Source organism: Siniperca chuatsi, linkage group LG12, assembly GCF_020085105.1.
Source record: "Siniperca chuatsi isolate FFG_IHB_CAS linkage group LG12, ASM2008510v1, whole genome shotgun sequence".
In the NCBI taxonomy this organism is placed as follows: domain Eukaryota; kingdom Metazoa; phylum Chordata; class Actinopteri; order Centrarchiformes; family Sinipercidae; genus Siniperca; species Siniperca chuatsi.
Genome location: NC_058053.1, coordinates 4,213,636 through 4,231,318, shown reverse-complemented (window position 1 = coordinate 4,231,318; position 17,683 = coordinate 4,213,636). Strand labels below are relative to the sequence as shown.

The 17,683-nt window shown below is 39.8% G+C and overlaps 1 protein-coding gene across 3 annotated transcripts in view; it reads left to right on the top strand.

Moving 5' to 3' along the window:
• glsb (glutaminase b) overlaps positions 1-17,683 on the top strand; it is a 40,506-nt gene that overhangs the window by 1,622 nt on the left and 21,201 nt on the right. For 2 of the 3 annotated variants that reach the window (XM_044217469.1, XM_044217470.1), the window contains exons 2-7: positions 6,281-6,371; positions 6,506-6,627; positions 7,919-8,048; positions 11,229-11,308; positions 12,117-12,280; positions 13,568-13,626. In XM_044217469.1, coding sequence (XP_044073404.1) covers positions 6,281-6,371; positions 6,506-6,627; positions 7,919-8,048; positions 11,229-11,308; positions 12,117-12,280; positions 13,568-13,626 — 646 coding nt within the window. Of the gene's footprint in view, positions 1-6,280; positions 6,372-6,505; positions 6,628-7,918; positions 8,049-11,228; positions 11,309-12,116; positions 12,281-13,567; positions 13,627-13,648; positions 17,550-17,683 lie in introns of those variants that run through there. The other variant, XM_044217471.1, reaches the window with a different exon arrangement.

Genomic DNA, 17,683 nt, shown 5'->3' with positions numbered 1-17,683 from the left:
TAAATAAGTCAAATCTATGTCCTTATGAATTCTTGTCATTGTATAGATGATTAGCAAAGCTGTTATTTATATATAAATGATATATATCTTATATCTTTTTATAGCAGAACTTTAGATCCACTTCTGTTGGCATTTTTAAATTGGCAAAATGACTGGGATATTTCCTGACCTAGAAATGAGGATACACAAGGACAGGACGGTGTCATCATTAAGATATGGACTGGGGTGCTGGATTAGCTCTGCCAGTGTAAATGTTGTGCTACCGAGTCTGCTTTCACATAACCAGAGTCCTCCCTGGGTCAGTAGCTTTCCAGTCTCTAATAACCCTTTTCCAGTGATGGAACTTAATGAAACGTGACAACGTGTTGTTTTGTGACAGGGTCTACTGTTGTTTCCACTGTTCTCCCCGCATTTTGAGGACGACTTCCTGGAACAAAATTTCCACACTTCTCAGGAAGTGATGCCAAATGCACGTTCCAGGCACTTTCAGGGGCTGCCTGCAGTTAAGAAGTTCTTGCAGTAGAAAACAGTTATAAGTAGGAATGCTGCTTCTGTCTGATCCTGCCGTGTGGCTGATGACTGAATCACTGCAGCACAAACATCTTTGCGTTGAGCTTGTGGTATGTTTAAAACGGCAACAGGTTTTTAGGGAGGAATAAACAAAGCAAGTGTCTGAATAGGTGTGCACGTGTTCAGATCCTCAGGGCAACACTGCCCTTGGAAACCACTGTTCTCAATAGTTGGGATCAGTCCTGATTCATATTTAATGAGTCAGCAGCCCAAATAGAAGTCCTGATGCACGTGATGGGGATGTCGTGTCGACCAGATTACTGATGATGATTCATAACATAAACCTCAGAAGGAAATATATGGCTCACATCCCATTCTGTGCACTGAAAAACAGTCAATCTCATCTGATCTCTCATCTTCCTTTATTTTGAAATTGATCCAAATGTTTGCATCTTTTGACACAGCGGGGTTCAGTTATCGAGCTGTAGACTGAGCTGTAAGCTAGTAGTGAATTAAGGAGGAATGGCTAAACCAATGGAGCTGTTGCATGGTATAACTGAGGAAAATACAGTGTTACATTGCTATAACCTTATGAAAGCCTCACAGACATGTTGTAGAGTAAGAGCTTCCTTGGCTCACAGCCATCAACCCTGAGTAAATTATGGGATCAGTTACAGCTGTAGTGGGTGGATGTGGACAGAATTAAGATATCAAAAACAGACAAATGACTGTTGTGATATACATGACAGAAACAGAAAGGGAAAAGCACACATCATTAAGCTCTTACAAATTGCTCAGTGAAACTGAGCCTGGTAAGTCACTGATGTGGCCCTGCTAAGGATATCCCCACACTCTCAGGCCACATAAGTTGAGTATTTGAGTATTACAGCCAGCTTTTTGCAGCCTCCAATCTGCATCACGAACTTTGAGTCTATGCCGTCTCCCTTTCATATCTTTCAATCTGTGGTGGATATACTATTCCATTTTTTAAACTGAAAAGCCAGCTAAGAGAGTTGCAGAGTCCACTGACGTGTGAGGTGAACTGAACAATAAATTTAATGCTGTATGAATAATAAAATACTGGCCATTAATATTGCACTGTAATCCCACAGACTAACTCCTCCAGAGCAAAAAAAGATTTTAAAATCACAGCTCAGTCTAAACCTCGTATCCAGGAAACTCTCAAAGTGTTCTGCTTACACCAATGAGCAGTCATCCACAGGCAAATGGACTGAGCCATCTGGCTGTGAAGAGGAAGAGGATTTTTAAATGTACAAATGTAGAGAAACAAGGTGTTTTAGGCTGTATTCACACCTGATTTGTCTGCGCAGTTTAAACAGACTCTGGTGAGTTTGCTCACTTAGTTCGGTTCATGGTGACAGCTGAGAATATCAAACCCACCAACCAAAATTATGTGATATGGATATGTTAATTCAGCCATCTGCCCCATCATGTTGCAGTACGCCTGTCAGTATTTATGAAGTTCAGTTGCAGGAGAACAATAAAAAAACAAGTATTTTTGTGAAAGCTCTTCATGACATGGAGTGCAGCACGCCTTGCTGTTAGTCTCAGAACAAACTTTCCTGTTGTTCCTTTTGTTGTTTGTTTTTCTGTAAGGTTCTGTATAGCGCTGCCCATGCAGGATAGGTCTCTGAAACTGCCCAGCACATGGGTTACTGGAGTTACACAAGTTACCTAAAAGGACTAGAACTCAAAGGCAGCAGTGATCATTCAGTCAATGTCTTTGTTTGGCCTAGAAAGGACCTTGACTATAGATATGAACCCAGCCATATGGTGCTGATAAAACACCATACTTGCTCTGTAAAAATTAACGCTACGCACTTGCAAGATGCATGAATTGTAGGATGGCAGTAAAAGGTCAGAGGCTGATCTGAACAAACAACAACAATGGTGGAAGAGAACGGTTTGAAGAGAAACTATTAGAGCATGTCGCAGCTCTTGCTTTTTCTGCCATGATCTTAACATTTCCAGTACAGTAACTTCATCAAGTAATGTTTGTGGTGATAGTGTGACGAAGTTCTCAAGAAAGATATTCAGCCATCATTCAACTCTTATCTGCTGCCTAGTTGACACACTTTTTAAATTTTGCAGGCACGCACAAAGTACTCAGGCAAACATGTGAACAATGCTGCTCGCCCTGTAGTGATCTACGGATAATATACATGTAGTTTGGGGACTTGTGGAAGACAGATTCTAAAAAAGAATTGTCAAAATGGATGCAGCTGAGTCCAAGATATACAGAAGACACTATACAACTGTTTTCACAGGCTGAGTAGGACTCCTCATCACTAATAAATTGATCCTGATGTGTAAAATTGGTGAAGTGCCCCTTTATTTGCCCAAATACTTCCTAATTTGCACTCATGCTTCCTGCAGTTGCTGCACAAAGTGCTGCCATGTGGGCCCTTTCACAGCAGAAACACAAACACACTTCCCCAGCTAAAGAGCGTGTGTCGGTGGTTAATGAGTTTTTCACAACCTCGAATAATTCCTCAGTCCCACTTGCAACGGCAAACACTCTTTAAAGTCTGTGTAAAGGAAATTCAGAGATTTGATTCTAAACACATTATAAATGTTAGAAATGTATTGCTGAAAACACGTTACAAAGAACTATACAGTACTGAATTGTGGAGTTAGACCGTTAAACAGTTTTTCACCATTTTTTGTGTTCAGGATTTTTTTGGGCGGGGCTGAAATCATGGCTCGATGACACACTGGAGCCACCGAGCATGGCCCCTCCCCTAACACTATATAATAACTAGAGCGCATTAGCATCAGTGGTTTGCCCGCTCAATCGAGAGTTACTGTCATTGCCGTTAGTTACTACAGCCTACAGGTTGCTAGCTAGCTATGCCTTCTTCCCGCCAATGCATATTCCCTGGATGCGAGAATTTACAAAACAGCTCGGTCTCCTTATTTAAATTTCCCAAGAATCATGAGCTCAAGAAGAGGTGGATTGATTTTGTGAAGAGCCCCCTTGACGGAGAGCTGAGGATCACCACCACCTCTGCAGTGAACATTTGACACCTGATAGTTTTACAAACTTTCATTGGAGACAGCTGGGATTCACTGATAACCCGCTGTTACTGGTGAATGGGGCCGAACCGACTGTCTCCCGTCCCGGCCTTCATCCTCCCGTCCCGCCGACATTCGGTGCCGACGTCGGCAGCACGTGCCCACCAATGAGTGTAAGTTGCCTTGCGTGCTTATGTTATAATTATAGTAGGTAGTCCACTGTAACTCTACAAAATTTTGCAACCCCATAACATGATTTTACATCGTGTAACGTTAGCCTAGCATCATTTTCATGTAAGCTAGCTAACGTTACTGCATGTAATGTTATATTGGCCCCCAGCGTTTGAGAGCAGAGAATACTGTTTATTTTTTCAAGATTTTGATAACTTATTTTATTTACGTGGCGATTTTTTATTTATTTTTTTTAATCATTCAAATTTGGCCGGGTGGTTAATAACACGTTTTTCTGTGGTGTGACAAACTCAGAACACATTTATATTGCTTTACGCGGTGGTTGCACTGGAAGATAAATGAGGTTTTATCTGAATTGTGATGGATGCTTTTTTTTTATTTTCCCACCAATTCATCTATCCTTAATTCAACTTACTTGTAAACATGTCACTGTAAGGTGTATCATACTTGCGCATCACATATGCACACCTGCACACTATTTTGCCAGTTGCCTTATGGCTGTGTGGTGCACCTGTTGACTGCTGTATAGAATGGCTGTTGTCGTGACAGATGTCAGGTCACTATCACTCCCCTTGAATTAGACATGCCTGACAGACAGCTTTTTAGTCCATCTTGGGTTGTTTGCACATGTTAAGGCACAGTTACCTTGGCTGTATGTGGAGTGTTTACTCTGTAGAGAGCAGAAGATGGATCAAAAGGAGAAGAGATGAAGGCACGGAGGGGGGTGCAGACTGAATCCTGGAATTTCAAATACTTCTCGAGGAAAAGGACTTTGATTTGATTGGACAAGCAGAAAGGCGGGATTGTTGAAAAATGTTTGCTGGCTTTATTTGTTGGATCCCACTAGTGCAACATGAGGTCACCACTTAAGATATACAGTTTTCCTAGAACTGCTTGTTCCATTCATCGTGTCTTTAAAATTCACCCACGAGGGTGTGAAAATCGGACTTCTCTTGAAAACCAAATTTTGAACACTTTGAATATTGATTCTGTACTGAGCTGAGTTTGCTCCACTGCAGACCAGCGTGTGAACAGGCCACAATGTTGGCTTTATTAATCCAAGAGCCACAGAGGGCTAAAGACAAGAGAATTCCTGGAATTTAGACCTGGTCTAACACTGCTCCAGACACTACCGCCAAACCTACGTGTAGTAGGGGGGCATGTTTGCATAATCAAAATATTAAAGATTCAGTACCAGCAGTACCAAACATTTACTGATGGTGGTATTTGGTGTCAACTATGGTCTAGATTGAAACGATTTCTGAAATGAATTGGTGCTGTCTATATATACATTAGTAGATATACTCTCTTATCCCAGCTGACATCGGGCAAGTCTCCAGTCAATCACAGGGCTGACACAAAGAGACAGACAACACGCTCACATTCACACCTATAGGCAACTTTAACCTAACCTGCATGTCTTTGGACTGTGGGAGGAAACCGGAGCACTATGTAATGCTCGATCCTATTGATATCCTTTTATTTTAGCCCATTGCTTTGCAGGCGCAAAAGCTATTAGAACTGCGTTTCCCAACTCAGTGTTGTGAGCGAGTGGCCCATGTAGTGACATGAACAAATGAATAGAGGCTAACAGTTTCTATTAGTTATACCCTTACTGATGGTTTAGGTCAAGTGAACAGGTGCTTTGGGTGAAGGAGCAGTTGCTACGCCTCTGTTTCTGCGACATGATGTTAGTTGAACATTGCATTTAAAAGTGTTTTGTCAGGCTGGAGCTTAGCATGCAGTTTATGCAAAACACTACAGAACACTGAAAATGTTATTGGAAACCATTAAAGGAAAGCTGTGAAGCAGGCTGTATGTTCTTAATGCAGAGCTCTTTAGCCATCACGCGTACTGTATCCTGTTGACAGTTTTAACCTAGGCCTGTTTTAGATTGCACAATGTGCAGCTGTATCACAGAGGAAGGTATAAATTAGTTTGGGACTTCCTATTTACTATAATATATAAAGGATCAGGCTAATTTACCCCATTTTGTGCCAGTTCAGCTTCGGCGCCATCATTTTTTCCTGATTTCCGGCTAGAAAACATAATGGTCAGGGAGCACTGCCAACAGGAAACATTCAGTAGTGTACTTTATGCATAATGAAGGCTTTGGTCATTCTGTTCTACAAACAGACACATGCCTCTGTGGCTAATGCTTACACTTGGATTGCAAATTTCCAGTATATGCCACTCAGATCCCACACTAATGTGTTAAGACTCTATCAACAGCCACAGATAAGCTCTGTTTACACTGGCAAGACAAGTGAGAATAGGCTCTATTGTGGCTCGTGCTAAAGCGCAATCCTGTTGCATATCAACCATGCCTTCACTGCAGTGCCACCGTATGTATTTACATTTACATAATAACGTCTTTTTTTCCTGCTTCTTTGCTTTGCTGCTTGACCCCCACACCAAAGAAAAGAAAAAACGAAGGAATTTTAACAAAGTTTATTTTTAAGAAGACTTTCACATTACTTGAAGTGCTGTGTCTTAAACATGTGTATTTGTGTCTATCCACCACTTTCCAACCTATTAAAAGAAATGCAGGCATTCTCCCCAGTTTGGAGGACTTGCTCTTTTACACAGTCGCAGAAGGTCAAGAGAAGATCCCCGCTCATAAATTTCTCACAGTAAGTCCTTCAAATTCAGTTCAGCTTGATGGTTTGTGCTAATGTGACAGCATTAATAAGTGCATCAACACCAAGTTGTCTCTTCGCTTTGATTGTTTCTTTTCAGAGGTGTTTCTAAATACTCTTTATTTTAGGCACTTAAAGCCACTGGGCTTCGCACTGGAGATCCCAGACTGAAGGAATGCATGGACACCCTCAAAGAAACTCTAAAGAACACATCAGATGGCGTCACGCTGGACAGGCACCTATTCAAGAAGTAAGGCTTGTCGTGTCTGGTCTTGTTTGCGTTTTATCTCCATCATATACACCTACAATAGTGACACTTTTTGTCATGTTTCCCAAGAACATTTTACTCTTTTCAGCCTCAAAAAACATTTTATACATTTGATGACCATATTTTCTAATGAGCAAATTCAAACATACTTAATTGTTTAAATTTGCATACTGCATAAATGCAAAAATATATCCATCAAAAAGCATTTAGGCAGCAATAATAATAATAATAAAATTCTACGCATGAGATCCTTCTATTCCTTAATACAGTAAGAATTATATCAATAGATGTGATGTAAAGTTACGCAACATTGATGGCACTATATGTTAGACATCAAAGCTTCTAATACTGTAATGGCATTGTAGTATTTTCATTCATAAGACTACATAGTGTGTGTATCTGCACAGACATAACATGAAATGCCTTCTGTCATAATAGCAAAGAATTGTAATTACTGTAGTTCACTAACATGCTTTTGGTGCTTTGGTACAAAAGCCACTAGCTATCTTCACCCCTCTAAGTCTTAAATAAAAAGGAACTTGGCATAAAAATGTACTTGGCAGGCTTGAAACATTGAAAACACTGGTTTATGTCATTGTGGATGTCATGGTGGATGTCAATATAATTGCAAAATGCCCTACGATGTAGTTTTTCTTATAGCTACTAGATAGTTGCTCAAAGAAAACTCTGGATTGCACTCAGTGGGGAAACCCCCAACCTCCTTCCTTTCCTCATAATATAAGTGGAAGTTCAAAATAAACTTTCAGTATTTAGTTTCACTTCTTCTAGTATGTGTTGAGGTGCCAATCTGAAAAAAATATTGTTCTATGAGAAACACATTAAGGCTTAAGGAGAGGTTTGATTTGGGGGTCTGTTTGTGTTATTGACCTCATGGTGGTTGCCATTCATTTGTCCACAGAGGCTCCCTCCACTTTATTCAAATGAAATGTATTTAGGCTCTAGTAATCTACTATATGAGCATCGACACATCTCTGAAACCCTCGGATAATGTCACCGACAATACGTACATGGTTTTCTACACTCTGTGGTTTGAAAATGATCATTCATCATTGTATGGATTCATGTTGGATCACACTATATGGATAAAAAGCAGCTGATCAATATGTAATGATGAAGCTTCTTCATCAGCCACTTTTATTAACATTCACAGAAGTTTGTCAGACTTCAGGGTTGCAAACTTGGTTGACAAACTTTTTCTTCAGTTGCATGCAGTCACAATATTTTAGCATGCTATTTGTGGTTTATTCATCAGGTGTGTCCAGAGCAACATTGTCGTGCTCACTCAGGCCTTCCGCAAGAAGTTCGTCATCCCAGACTTCCAGTCCTTCACCTCCCATATTGATGAGCTGTATGAGAGTGCCAAAAAGCTCTCTGGAGGACAGGTGTGTCCTTAGATCCACAACTCTTCTTTTTTTTTTCTTTTTTTTTTTCTTCTTCCTATGCATCATCATAATTATTTAGCCCATACATATTCATTACCATCAGTCTGTTCTAACAGTCTGGTTTCAGTCTGCATTCAACTGGTAGATCAGTCCTTGATTACATATCCAGGATGGAAGCCAGCAGCACTCTGATCTGATTGAAAACCACTGTATTAGCACTCTGCCATCTTTCACCTGAAGGAAAAATCCACCCCAGAACATGTTGAAAGGATCGTAGTGGTGTTCCCAGCAGCGGTGAGCTAGCTGCTTCCACATGTTGGTGCAGGATTCTCTTTGGCAGCAGGTTTCTGTGTGTTGTGTTGTGTCATTTTAGATGCTAGCCTCAAAAATGTTTGGACATTTAAAAATAGGGAGCAACAAACTCATGAAAAAAGTGAAATCATGGTGATGATTCCCAGAGTATATGAATGTCCCACAGTGAAACTCCCATCTGATGGTGACTCCGTGTGTAATGGAAGTGGTGCATGGTAGTCTACATATATCTGAGGCCAGCAGAAGGATTTGTAGTCACAGATAAATAGACCCTTTTCACGGCACCTGTGCTTTTCCTGCTTCAAAATGTCTGCCTTGAAAAGGGTCTATTAGCACATAACTAAACAGAGCCCACGACACTAAGCCGGCTGATTTAGAAAACGCAGTTAATGTGTGACAGGTGTTCACACTAGCATTTTCAGGTTGTTTTCCTCCACGCTGAAATGACTGAAGAAGAGGAAAACAGCTAAATCTCTTCATCAGCATCCTCTTCTGGTCGGCAATGAGAACAACATCTGTTGTTTTCATTTACATAGATGTTTTGTTTCTGTTATCAGATAACTGAATGAGCAAAAAACATGATTTGATCATGGTTCATAAATGCTACATGTTAACCAGGCAAACAGTAATTATGCTGATGAAATAATACTAATAATAAACTTTATTTGTATAGCACCTTTCAGACAAGAAATGCAGCTCAAAGTGCTTTACTACAAAGAAATTACATACTGCTTCACATGAAAAAAGATGTAGACTGAACATAAAAACAGGGACAGAATGCCATAGTTAATGGAAAATAAGATGGAAAATAAAACCCACTTGATAATAGTAAAAAATAAAATTAAAATAATATATCTGATATCTGTAGGTAGTGTTCCAGAGCTTTGGGTAATTGACAAAGGCTGCATCCCCAATTTTCTTTCAGCAGTTGCTGGGAACCTCCAATAAACCAGCAGCAGATGATCGCAGTGTTCTTGAAGGCAACTAGTGAACAAGGGAGTTAGCAATGTAGCTTGGTCCATTAAGGGCTTTGTATATAATGAGGAGGACCTTGAAATCACTTCTAAATGTTCCAGGAAGCTGGTGCAGAGCAGCTAAAACTGGACTAATGTGCACTCTCCTCTTGGCTCTGGTTAATTGCCAAGCTGCAGAGTTTTGAATCAGCCAAAGTCTCTTTTTGGGAGACCAGTAAAAAGTGTATTACAGTAATTGAGTCAGCTTGAAATAAAAGCATGAATTTTTCAGCATCTTTTTGATTTATAAATGCTCGTACTTTAGCTGTTTCTAAGGTGGAAAAATGATGTTTTCGTCACCTTGTTAATGTGGGACTTTGATCTAAATCTCAGATAACACCAAGACTTGTAACCTCAGATTTAATCCCCAGATTATTAAACAGCATTTCTCTTTTTGTTTTAGGGTTAGACTAGTAGGATTTCGGTTTTGTCCTTGTTTAACTTTAACAATGTACAGTTGCATGTCATCAGCATAACTATGGAAACATACATTGTGCTCTGTAATGATGTCACCAAGTAGACGCATGTATAGTGAGAATAGTAATAGACCAAGGCAGCTCCCTTGTGCAACCCCAAAACAGAGTCATGTTTCTCAGACACATGATCTCCAAGACTGATGTAAAACTTCCTCCCTTTGAGGTTTGAAGCAGTTTAACACACAGTCAGAAAGACCAACCAACTTTTCAAGACGATTGATTTAGATGTCCTGGTCAGTCGTATCAAACGCTGCGCTTAGGTGTAAGAGGATAAGAATTAAGACCTTATTTTCATCAGAGTTTAGTCTGAGGTCGCTGATTATTTTAGTAAGAGCAGTTTCAGTGCTGTGGTATGTTCTAAAGCCTGACTGAAGTTCCTCCAGGATATTATTTTCTTTAAGAAAGGAGTTTATTTGCACTGAAACTATCTTTCAAGTGTCTTACTAATGAATGGAAGGTTGGATATCGAATGATGCAGAAAAACTAGTCCATGCATGTGTTACTGGATGAATGAATCCCATCAGGTTTAAAGCAGCCTTTACAGTTCCAAAAGATATTGAAATTGTCAATAAACTTTATCTCATGTGTGAGGCACGCTGATGTCAGCCATGTATTCAGGCCAAGGAATCTGCTAAAGATTAAATTCCTTTCCCCAAAGTTGGAATGGGGCCTGAAATGAAAACCTGTTGTGATTGACAGTCACTCAGTTTCTCCAGTAGCGGGCAAAAGTCTTTTTTCAGGATCTTGGCTCTTCTTCTACTTCTTGTTTTACGGCTGTAAAAGTGATTTTTAAAAAATATGGTGGTAGCCTTCTGTGTCTTTCATAAATTAAAGTCCCAGTGATTTATAAGTATCCATTTTAAGTTGTAAAAGTCTTAAAATAAGTCTGCTTAACCTTTTGGGATTGTGTTGTTGTTTTCCCGAAAATCTTTTTTATATTTCTTTTTTTCAAGTGTCAAAAACAACGGCTTAGTGTGGAGGGAAGTCCAAAATGGAGATAAAAAGATGTGTTTTCAAATTGAGCCATCCTTAGTGTGGATGTACTGAAGGAAAAACATCTCTGGGGGTTGTCGAAATGGCATCCTGGAAAATGTGGGAAATGACTTGCTGTAATAGTCGTAGTGGAAGGAGATAAAAAGAACAAAGTTTAAAAAAAAAAAAAAAAAAAAAAAACCACAAACTCCATTTGATATGAGCATCTGAGGGTGGATTTTTCCTCTCTGGTCCTCAGATGAGGATTTGACCTCTGTCACTTGTGTTATTGTGTATTGTCAGTGGTGTAAGCTTTCCATTGAAGCCTGAGCCTCAGCAGACGTCAGCAGTGTAAGGTGAACCGCTGCTGCGCCGACACTCTTTCAGCTGCCTTACCTCTCTTTCAGGTTGCAGACTACATTCCTCAGCTTGCCAAATTCAGCCCGGACATGTGGGCCGTCTCCCTGTGCACAGTTGACGGACAGAGGTGAGACAGGCATGAGCAGGACCAAGCATTAAAGGGATACTGTGATGTTTTAAAATCTGAGCACATTACTTTTAATGTTTGTTAATGTTCGCCAGTTAACATTAAAATGGCAGCGCTGTGCTGTGTGCGTTCCTGTAGGTTAAATAATTACCGAAAGGCATCCAGTGGTTTCAGCGAGGAATGCTTTCATTTATTTTAACTGCAGTGTCAGAAACCATTCATCATGTTTATTAGTATTAATATCCCCATGAGTTTGTAAAATGTGTTCCACATGATGAACACCTGTAGAATTAAATGTAGTGAAAAAAACACTCTTTGTGAGGCTTACAATGTTCAGTATACAGTATGTTTCAAATAAGTGTTGATTCAACTTTAAACCATGGTTTAATTTATTGCTGGGCATTGCATTATAATGTACAGGTGTTGGGTTTCCTGTGTAACCCCTCCCTTGTATTTCCCAGTAAAGATGAAACTAGAACAAGGAGACGATCCAAAGTGAAGTATAATGTCAACAGGTGTTTTGATCAGCTTGTTCTCTGATAGGCAGTTGTAAAATTCCATAGGTGTGTATATTTGTTCTGTTTGTGTAAGAGGGGAGGCCATAAAGACAGCATAGCAGTGAACAGATTGTGTGGTTCTGTTATCGTGCTGTAACGCTCTGTCACCCTGAACACACATTATTGTATGAAATAGCTCGCTTTTTCGTATCTTTCATTTTGTACTCTCATTTGGAACATGTTGTTTCTAATCACTGACATTACAGCTGCTTTGCCTCCTTAGATAACTTGTTATCTTTTGTCTTTTGTAGACACTCAGTAGGAGACACCAAGGTCCCCTTCTGTCTGCAGTCCTGTGTCAAGCCTCTAAAGTACGCTGTTGCTGTTCATGACTATGGCACAGAGTATGTGCACAGTTTCATTGGGAAGGAGCCCAGTGGCCTGCGCTTTAATAAGCTCTTCCTGGATGAAGATGGTGAGCCTTTTCTCCTTTTGTTACGTTTATGGAGTATTTGTCTGTCAGCTTATCAGCCCATACACACTATTCTTCCTCCTCAAAATGTTGCAGTGGAGACCTGATGCAAGTTTGATAATGGAGAGTGTCCGATGTGATGTCAACAGAGGGCGTTGACTGTTTTTAGGAAGCTGGTGTTTCCTATTTTTGCAGAATAACATTATTAGTGCTGATTTAGTGCTACAGTGCTATTTTTGTCTTGTAAACAAGGGAGACTTGAGGTAGCTACATTTTATTTGTTTTGCATTTTTCCCATAGCTCTGTAGACTGATGCTGTTTGCTACATTCCCCCATGACCCCAGTGACATTAGGTGGGGCAGTCTTGGCACTTACTCAGCAGTACTTGTTGACTGTCTAGCTTTAGCGTTCTGGAGAGAAAGGATGAGAGCTGTGCCTGAGCTGCCAAGTGAATGAGTCAGATGGTTGTTTAACAGCATTGTGAAAATAAACGTGGTTGGGTCATGTGAGTGGCTACCCAACACATAAATTGTGCTGCGTAAGTACTTGGATAATATTATTTATGGGACATTTTAATAAGAAGATGAATCCCATAATGGTTATCACAATCAAAGTTGTGGTTTGTTTGTCAGGAAATGCCTCAATCCCCAGGCTGGTACTTAAACTGCAGCCATCTTGTGGTCATATCCTGTGTGGGAATTTTGCCTCACGTCTGCCAGGATAGCCCTGTGGTTGTTGTGTTGTGTAAGCGGATCACCAGTGTGGAAATGTAGGTGATGTAAGTGCTGTACTCGAACTCTTTTAGAGATCTGATGGAGGAAGGCGTCCTCTCATCTGTTTGCCCAGCATTACTAGAATTAAGAGGAAGAAAGCTCACTTCATGGAGCAAGTTATGGAAATGGAACTGAAAACTCAGTTTAGTTCATACAGCATAGCAGAGATGCAAGAAGAACAAGTTTCCACACAGACTTTGTCAGCTTGCCAAGCTATGTACCAACTGTATCTACAATCTTATCAACATAAACACTTGGTTACTTGCCATGCAACTTTTCAAAACAAATCTATGCATTAAATACATTCTGCTGCTATTTTATATACACTTTATTAAAGTTCCCTCATAGCCACAGCTATATTTTTCCCTGTAGTATCTTGAGTCAATGTGTGCTCTACATGTATTTGATTCTCATTGTTTAATCTGTCTATATACAGAGCTCTCAGACGTCAAGAAACGTGGCTGAATGATCACACTTTGATCCTCTACAGCATGCTAACTGAGCTCTTGTTTTGCAGATAAGCCCCACAACCCCATGGTGAATGCCGGCGCTATTGTTTGCACTTCACTGATAAAGGTAAAAGAAGTTAACACTTTTTTTTTTCATGTGTGTTTTGTCATTTCCACTGAAACCTCAGGTAGAAAATTCCTTGAATGGTGGGTATCAGTGAGCTGCTTTATCAAGTAGATAAAATGAAGGTTAACATAAATATTGGCAGCAGATAAGATTTGACTGTTTAACAATGGCCAATGAAACCCACTCAAGAAGACTCACAATAACGCAGTATTTTGCTGATTGAACACCCTGTCCACACTTTCAGAAACTCTTTTTTTGTTGTTGTTATTTTGTGGTATTGTGACTTACTCAGTAGACAAATATTTATGACTTTTGATTCAGCTGGAATTATTTCTAGGTCACTACCTTAGTCCACTGCCATGTCTTGTTGTGATGATTAAGACTTGTGCTAATCCTTCCTGAAGGATTATTATTGACCGTGCTGAAAATAACCTGCACGGAGAGCTAGTCAAATGCAGGTGCACGCAGACCAGCCGTAGTCTGCTCATGAAGAGAGACAGGAAGTCAGATAATACCTCACCTGCCACCTTATTTTGAATTATTTAACCCTACCAGGCTCTCTTTACGTAACTGGTGCTAGCAGTGTTTTATTAGCACTCACACACACAAATACTCTCTGCCCTGAGATAGAGAACTTCTGTTATGATTGAATCACACCTTTACTGTGTGCTAGCTCTGTTGCTTCTTACAGCTGCAGGGCTGTATTGCAGGTGTTTGCTTTTTAATATCTTGAAATTAATCATGGATTTTTGACACATTTTCTGTTCTTTGCTACAAAATTGTCAACCTTAAGGACTGGTATTTGACTTTAGCTTTTTCTGAAGATGAACTTATGTTATGCCAAGCTTTTGTCCCAAGCACTTAGACTTTGAACTGAATTGTATGACTAATGATATGAATCATCCTTGATGCATTCTTATTGATGTTGTAAGACACTATGTGCTATTAAAGCTTGGAGGTATGATAATAATAGTTTGTTTTCTAGAGGAATCTAGAGAGGGAATGTAATGAAAGCCTTCACAGAGTAATTCAACTGTAGATGGTGCCAAAAATCATCCTTTATGTATGACGAAGCATGCGGAAGCATGTGGCCTGTTTGATCTTAATTTAATTTTGGACCTCTTGTACTTAAAAGAAGTAGGCAACAGAGTAGCTATGTTACAAGGGTCTGGGTCTGGGACCTGTGTGTTTTCAGTGTCCGCATGTTAAAATTCCATTCCTTTTTATAAATTTTAGTTTTTTCACCTGTGCTTTGTGTGCATTATCACCTTCCAGCTATAACTCCATTTAACTTAAGTATACTTTGCCTCATATTCTTGACCAGATGGTTTCTGTTGACAGGGAAATCATTCAGACACATTGGCATTTATCTGCAAATCGTTGCCTTTTGGGATTAAAGATTGTGCTGTTATAGCATGACAGCAAACCAATATGCAGTCACCCATTTAAATAAGTGGAGCAAGTGGTTATAAATCCCAACAACGGTTGTTTTTGAAGTTGGTTCCATAAAGTTAATTTTTAAGCAAAGTACTACAAATTACCTTTCCGTAGTGCTGCACAGCAAGAGATTAATGACTAATCCATTGAAGGGTCATTAAAACAGTATGTAGACATCTTTTTCTTTTCCTTCTAATAATTTTTCATGAAAAATGTATTAGGCACAATGTGTTCAGGGCCTTGGCAGGAAAAAGTTAACTGCATCGTGTGTCAAGAAGCCATTCAAATCTATGCAGGCATTCAGACACTCAAACAGTTTTTGGGATACTTAGGAGAATTATTACCTTCTGTATTGTAAGTACTGTAGTGTAAATACTGTACGATAATAAACCTTACTACTAAGGCAGCTTGAGGAAGCATTGAACCTTGATTCCAATCTTTTATTAAAAACTGTCCACAGTTTGTATACAACACAAACATCTGGTTTGTCTTGGCAGCGTTTTGATCTGTTCTATAACCAGTGTTGTTTAGAAGCCAACTGTCGCTTCTTTCTGTGATTTTATTTATTTATTTTTTGTTAGCGTAGTGTACAAGACAAAAAAGGGTGTTGTCATTGAGACATCTTTCTGTTTCTGTTGCTGCCGTAACACAACTGCTAGACTTTAAAAAGTCTGAAGTCACAAAATACGAAGTCCGGGATTTACAGTTGTTTATCCACTTAGCATTTTGTGACCGCGCAGTTGTCGAACAGAAGTACAAAGTTAGAGTATTTTGAGTAAATTGTGCTAAAATACAGTGATCACAGACAGCAGTGAGTAAGTTGGCTTTTTTTTAAAAACAGTTCAACATTTTGGGAAATACACATTTGCTTTCTCTCAGAAAGTAAGATGAGAAGATTGATATCAATCTCATGCCAGTGCGTTAAAGCTGCACTAATCAATATTTTTATATCAGCAAATGGATCAAATCACAATCTATAGTGTTACAGGGTTGGGTTTTAGTGACAAACCCACAAAGCATTATCACCTGTCTCTGCAGTTTCCCTCAGCTCTGCATAGCATTTTAGTGTTTTTAGCACATTGTTTTGGATTCATGGCCTGAAATTTTACTGTTTTGTTCACTCTCTCAGCTCTAATTAAGGTTGTTTTCAGGCGCAGCAGGAAGAGGTTTTCAGCGAGGCACTGTCCACCAAATAGCAGACAGACAAAGTTGGCAGCTGAAGAGCCAGAGAGTTTTCTCTCTTTCTCTCTCTGGAGTTGATAAAGACCAAAAAAGAGAGCTAAAGGAACTGTTGTGTTTACAGCTTGTTCCACTGGCCCCACATGGCCAGAAAATCAATTAATACTGCTTTAAGTACGGAGCTGCAGTCCGGACATGTTCAGTTAGCTTAGCAAAAAGACTGGAAGCAGGGGGAAACCGCTAACCACGAATGTAAACATGACAATTTGACGTTTTAGGTGTTGCTACAGGTTTTTGTGTGTTGGAGCCGGGACAATTGATGTTTTTAGTGAAGGTTGGAAGATATGGTTGGTGAGCACAGGTTATGGTTTGGTCTCTATGCAGGCACGATGGTACCGAAGTTGGCACCCTCACTGTGTCGACAAGACTCCAAGAAGCAGTCCACGGTAACTGCGCCAAGCTGTTGTTTGCCAAGAAATACAACTCCCTCTAAAACCACTGATTGTTTTAACATTTCTGTTTATGTGCCGGTTAAATAAATGTAATACAATGTGTTAATTAGTGAGATTTAGTGTTGGTAGGTGTATTTTTTAACTTAGCATAGAGCCAAGCTAGCTGTTTCCCCCTGCAAGCTAAATTAGCTAAACACAACAACTCTGTGCGCACACACACGAGAGTAATATTGATCTTCTCATCTCGCTCTCGGAAGAAAAGCACATAAGAATTTGTCCTAAAATGTTGAACTAATTCTTAAACATTGCTGGCAGTGGTGTGAGTAGATCTATACGGTGCTAAGATGAAGCAGAAGAACATCCACTGTATTTTTAAATCCTCTATTTCAGGAAATCTACTCATTCTATTCTCTTAAATACCACATAGTACAGCGAGGTCCTAATTACACACTTTATGACGCAGACTGAAATGTGCGTGTGGATTGTGTCTGTGCAGTTTACTCTTCCATTATAGAGCAAACCTGTTAAAACCTACTAAACTGCATAAGTCACACCCTGAATGATTTAAGACATCACCTCACACAATGTGTGTCTCTGTCCACATCCGCTCACCATTGTCATCAGTGTTTTTGTTTTTCTATACTGAAGCACAAATGTCAAGCCGTTGGTCAGGTTGCCCAGTTTGCATTAACCTCGGTGGGAAAACTATGATGGTTGCCGTGGCAGTATGCCCCAAACTGTTGTTACATGGTGCTTGAAGGCTACATGTTGTTGCTGTTTTTGTATGTTGTTAATATTTTCCAGACTTAGGAACTGTGGGAAATAATGACTGCTGCTGCAGGTCAAATGACGTTGGTAATTTTTTCTTCCTTTTCCATATCTATCTCCACGCACTCTCCCAAATCCCCTGATCCCCCCTCTTCTCTCTTTCTCCTCCAGTCAGCTCTGTAGAAACCCCATTTAGTGACTTAATAACACCTCCATCAATG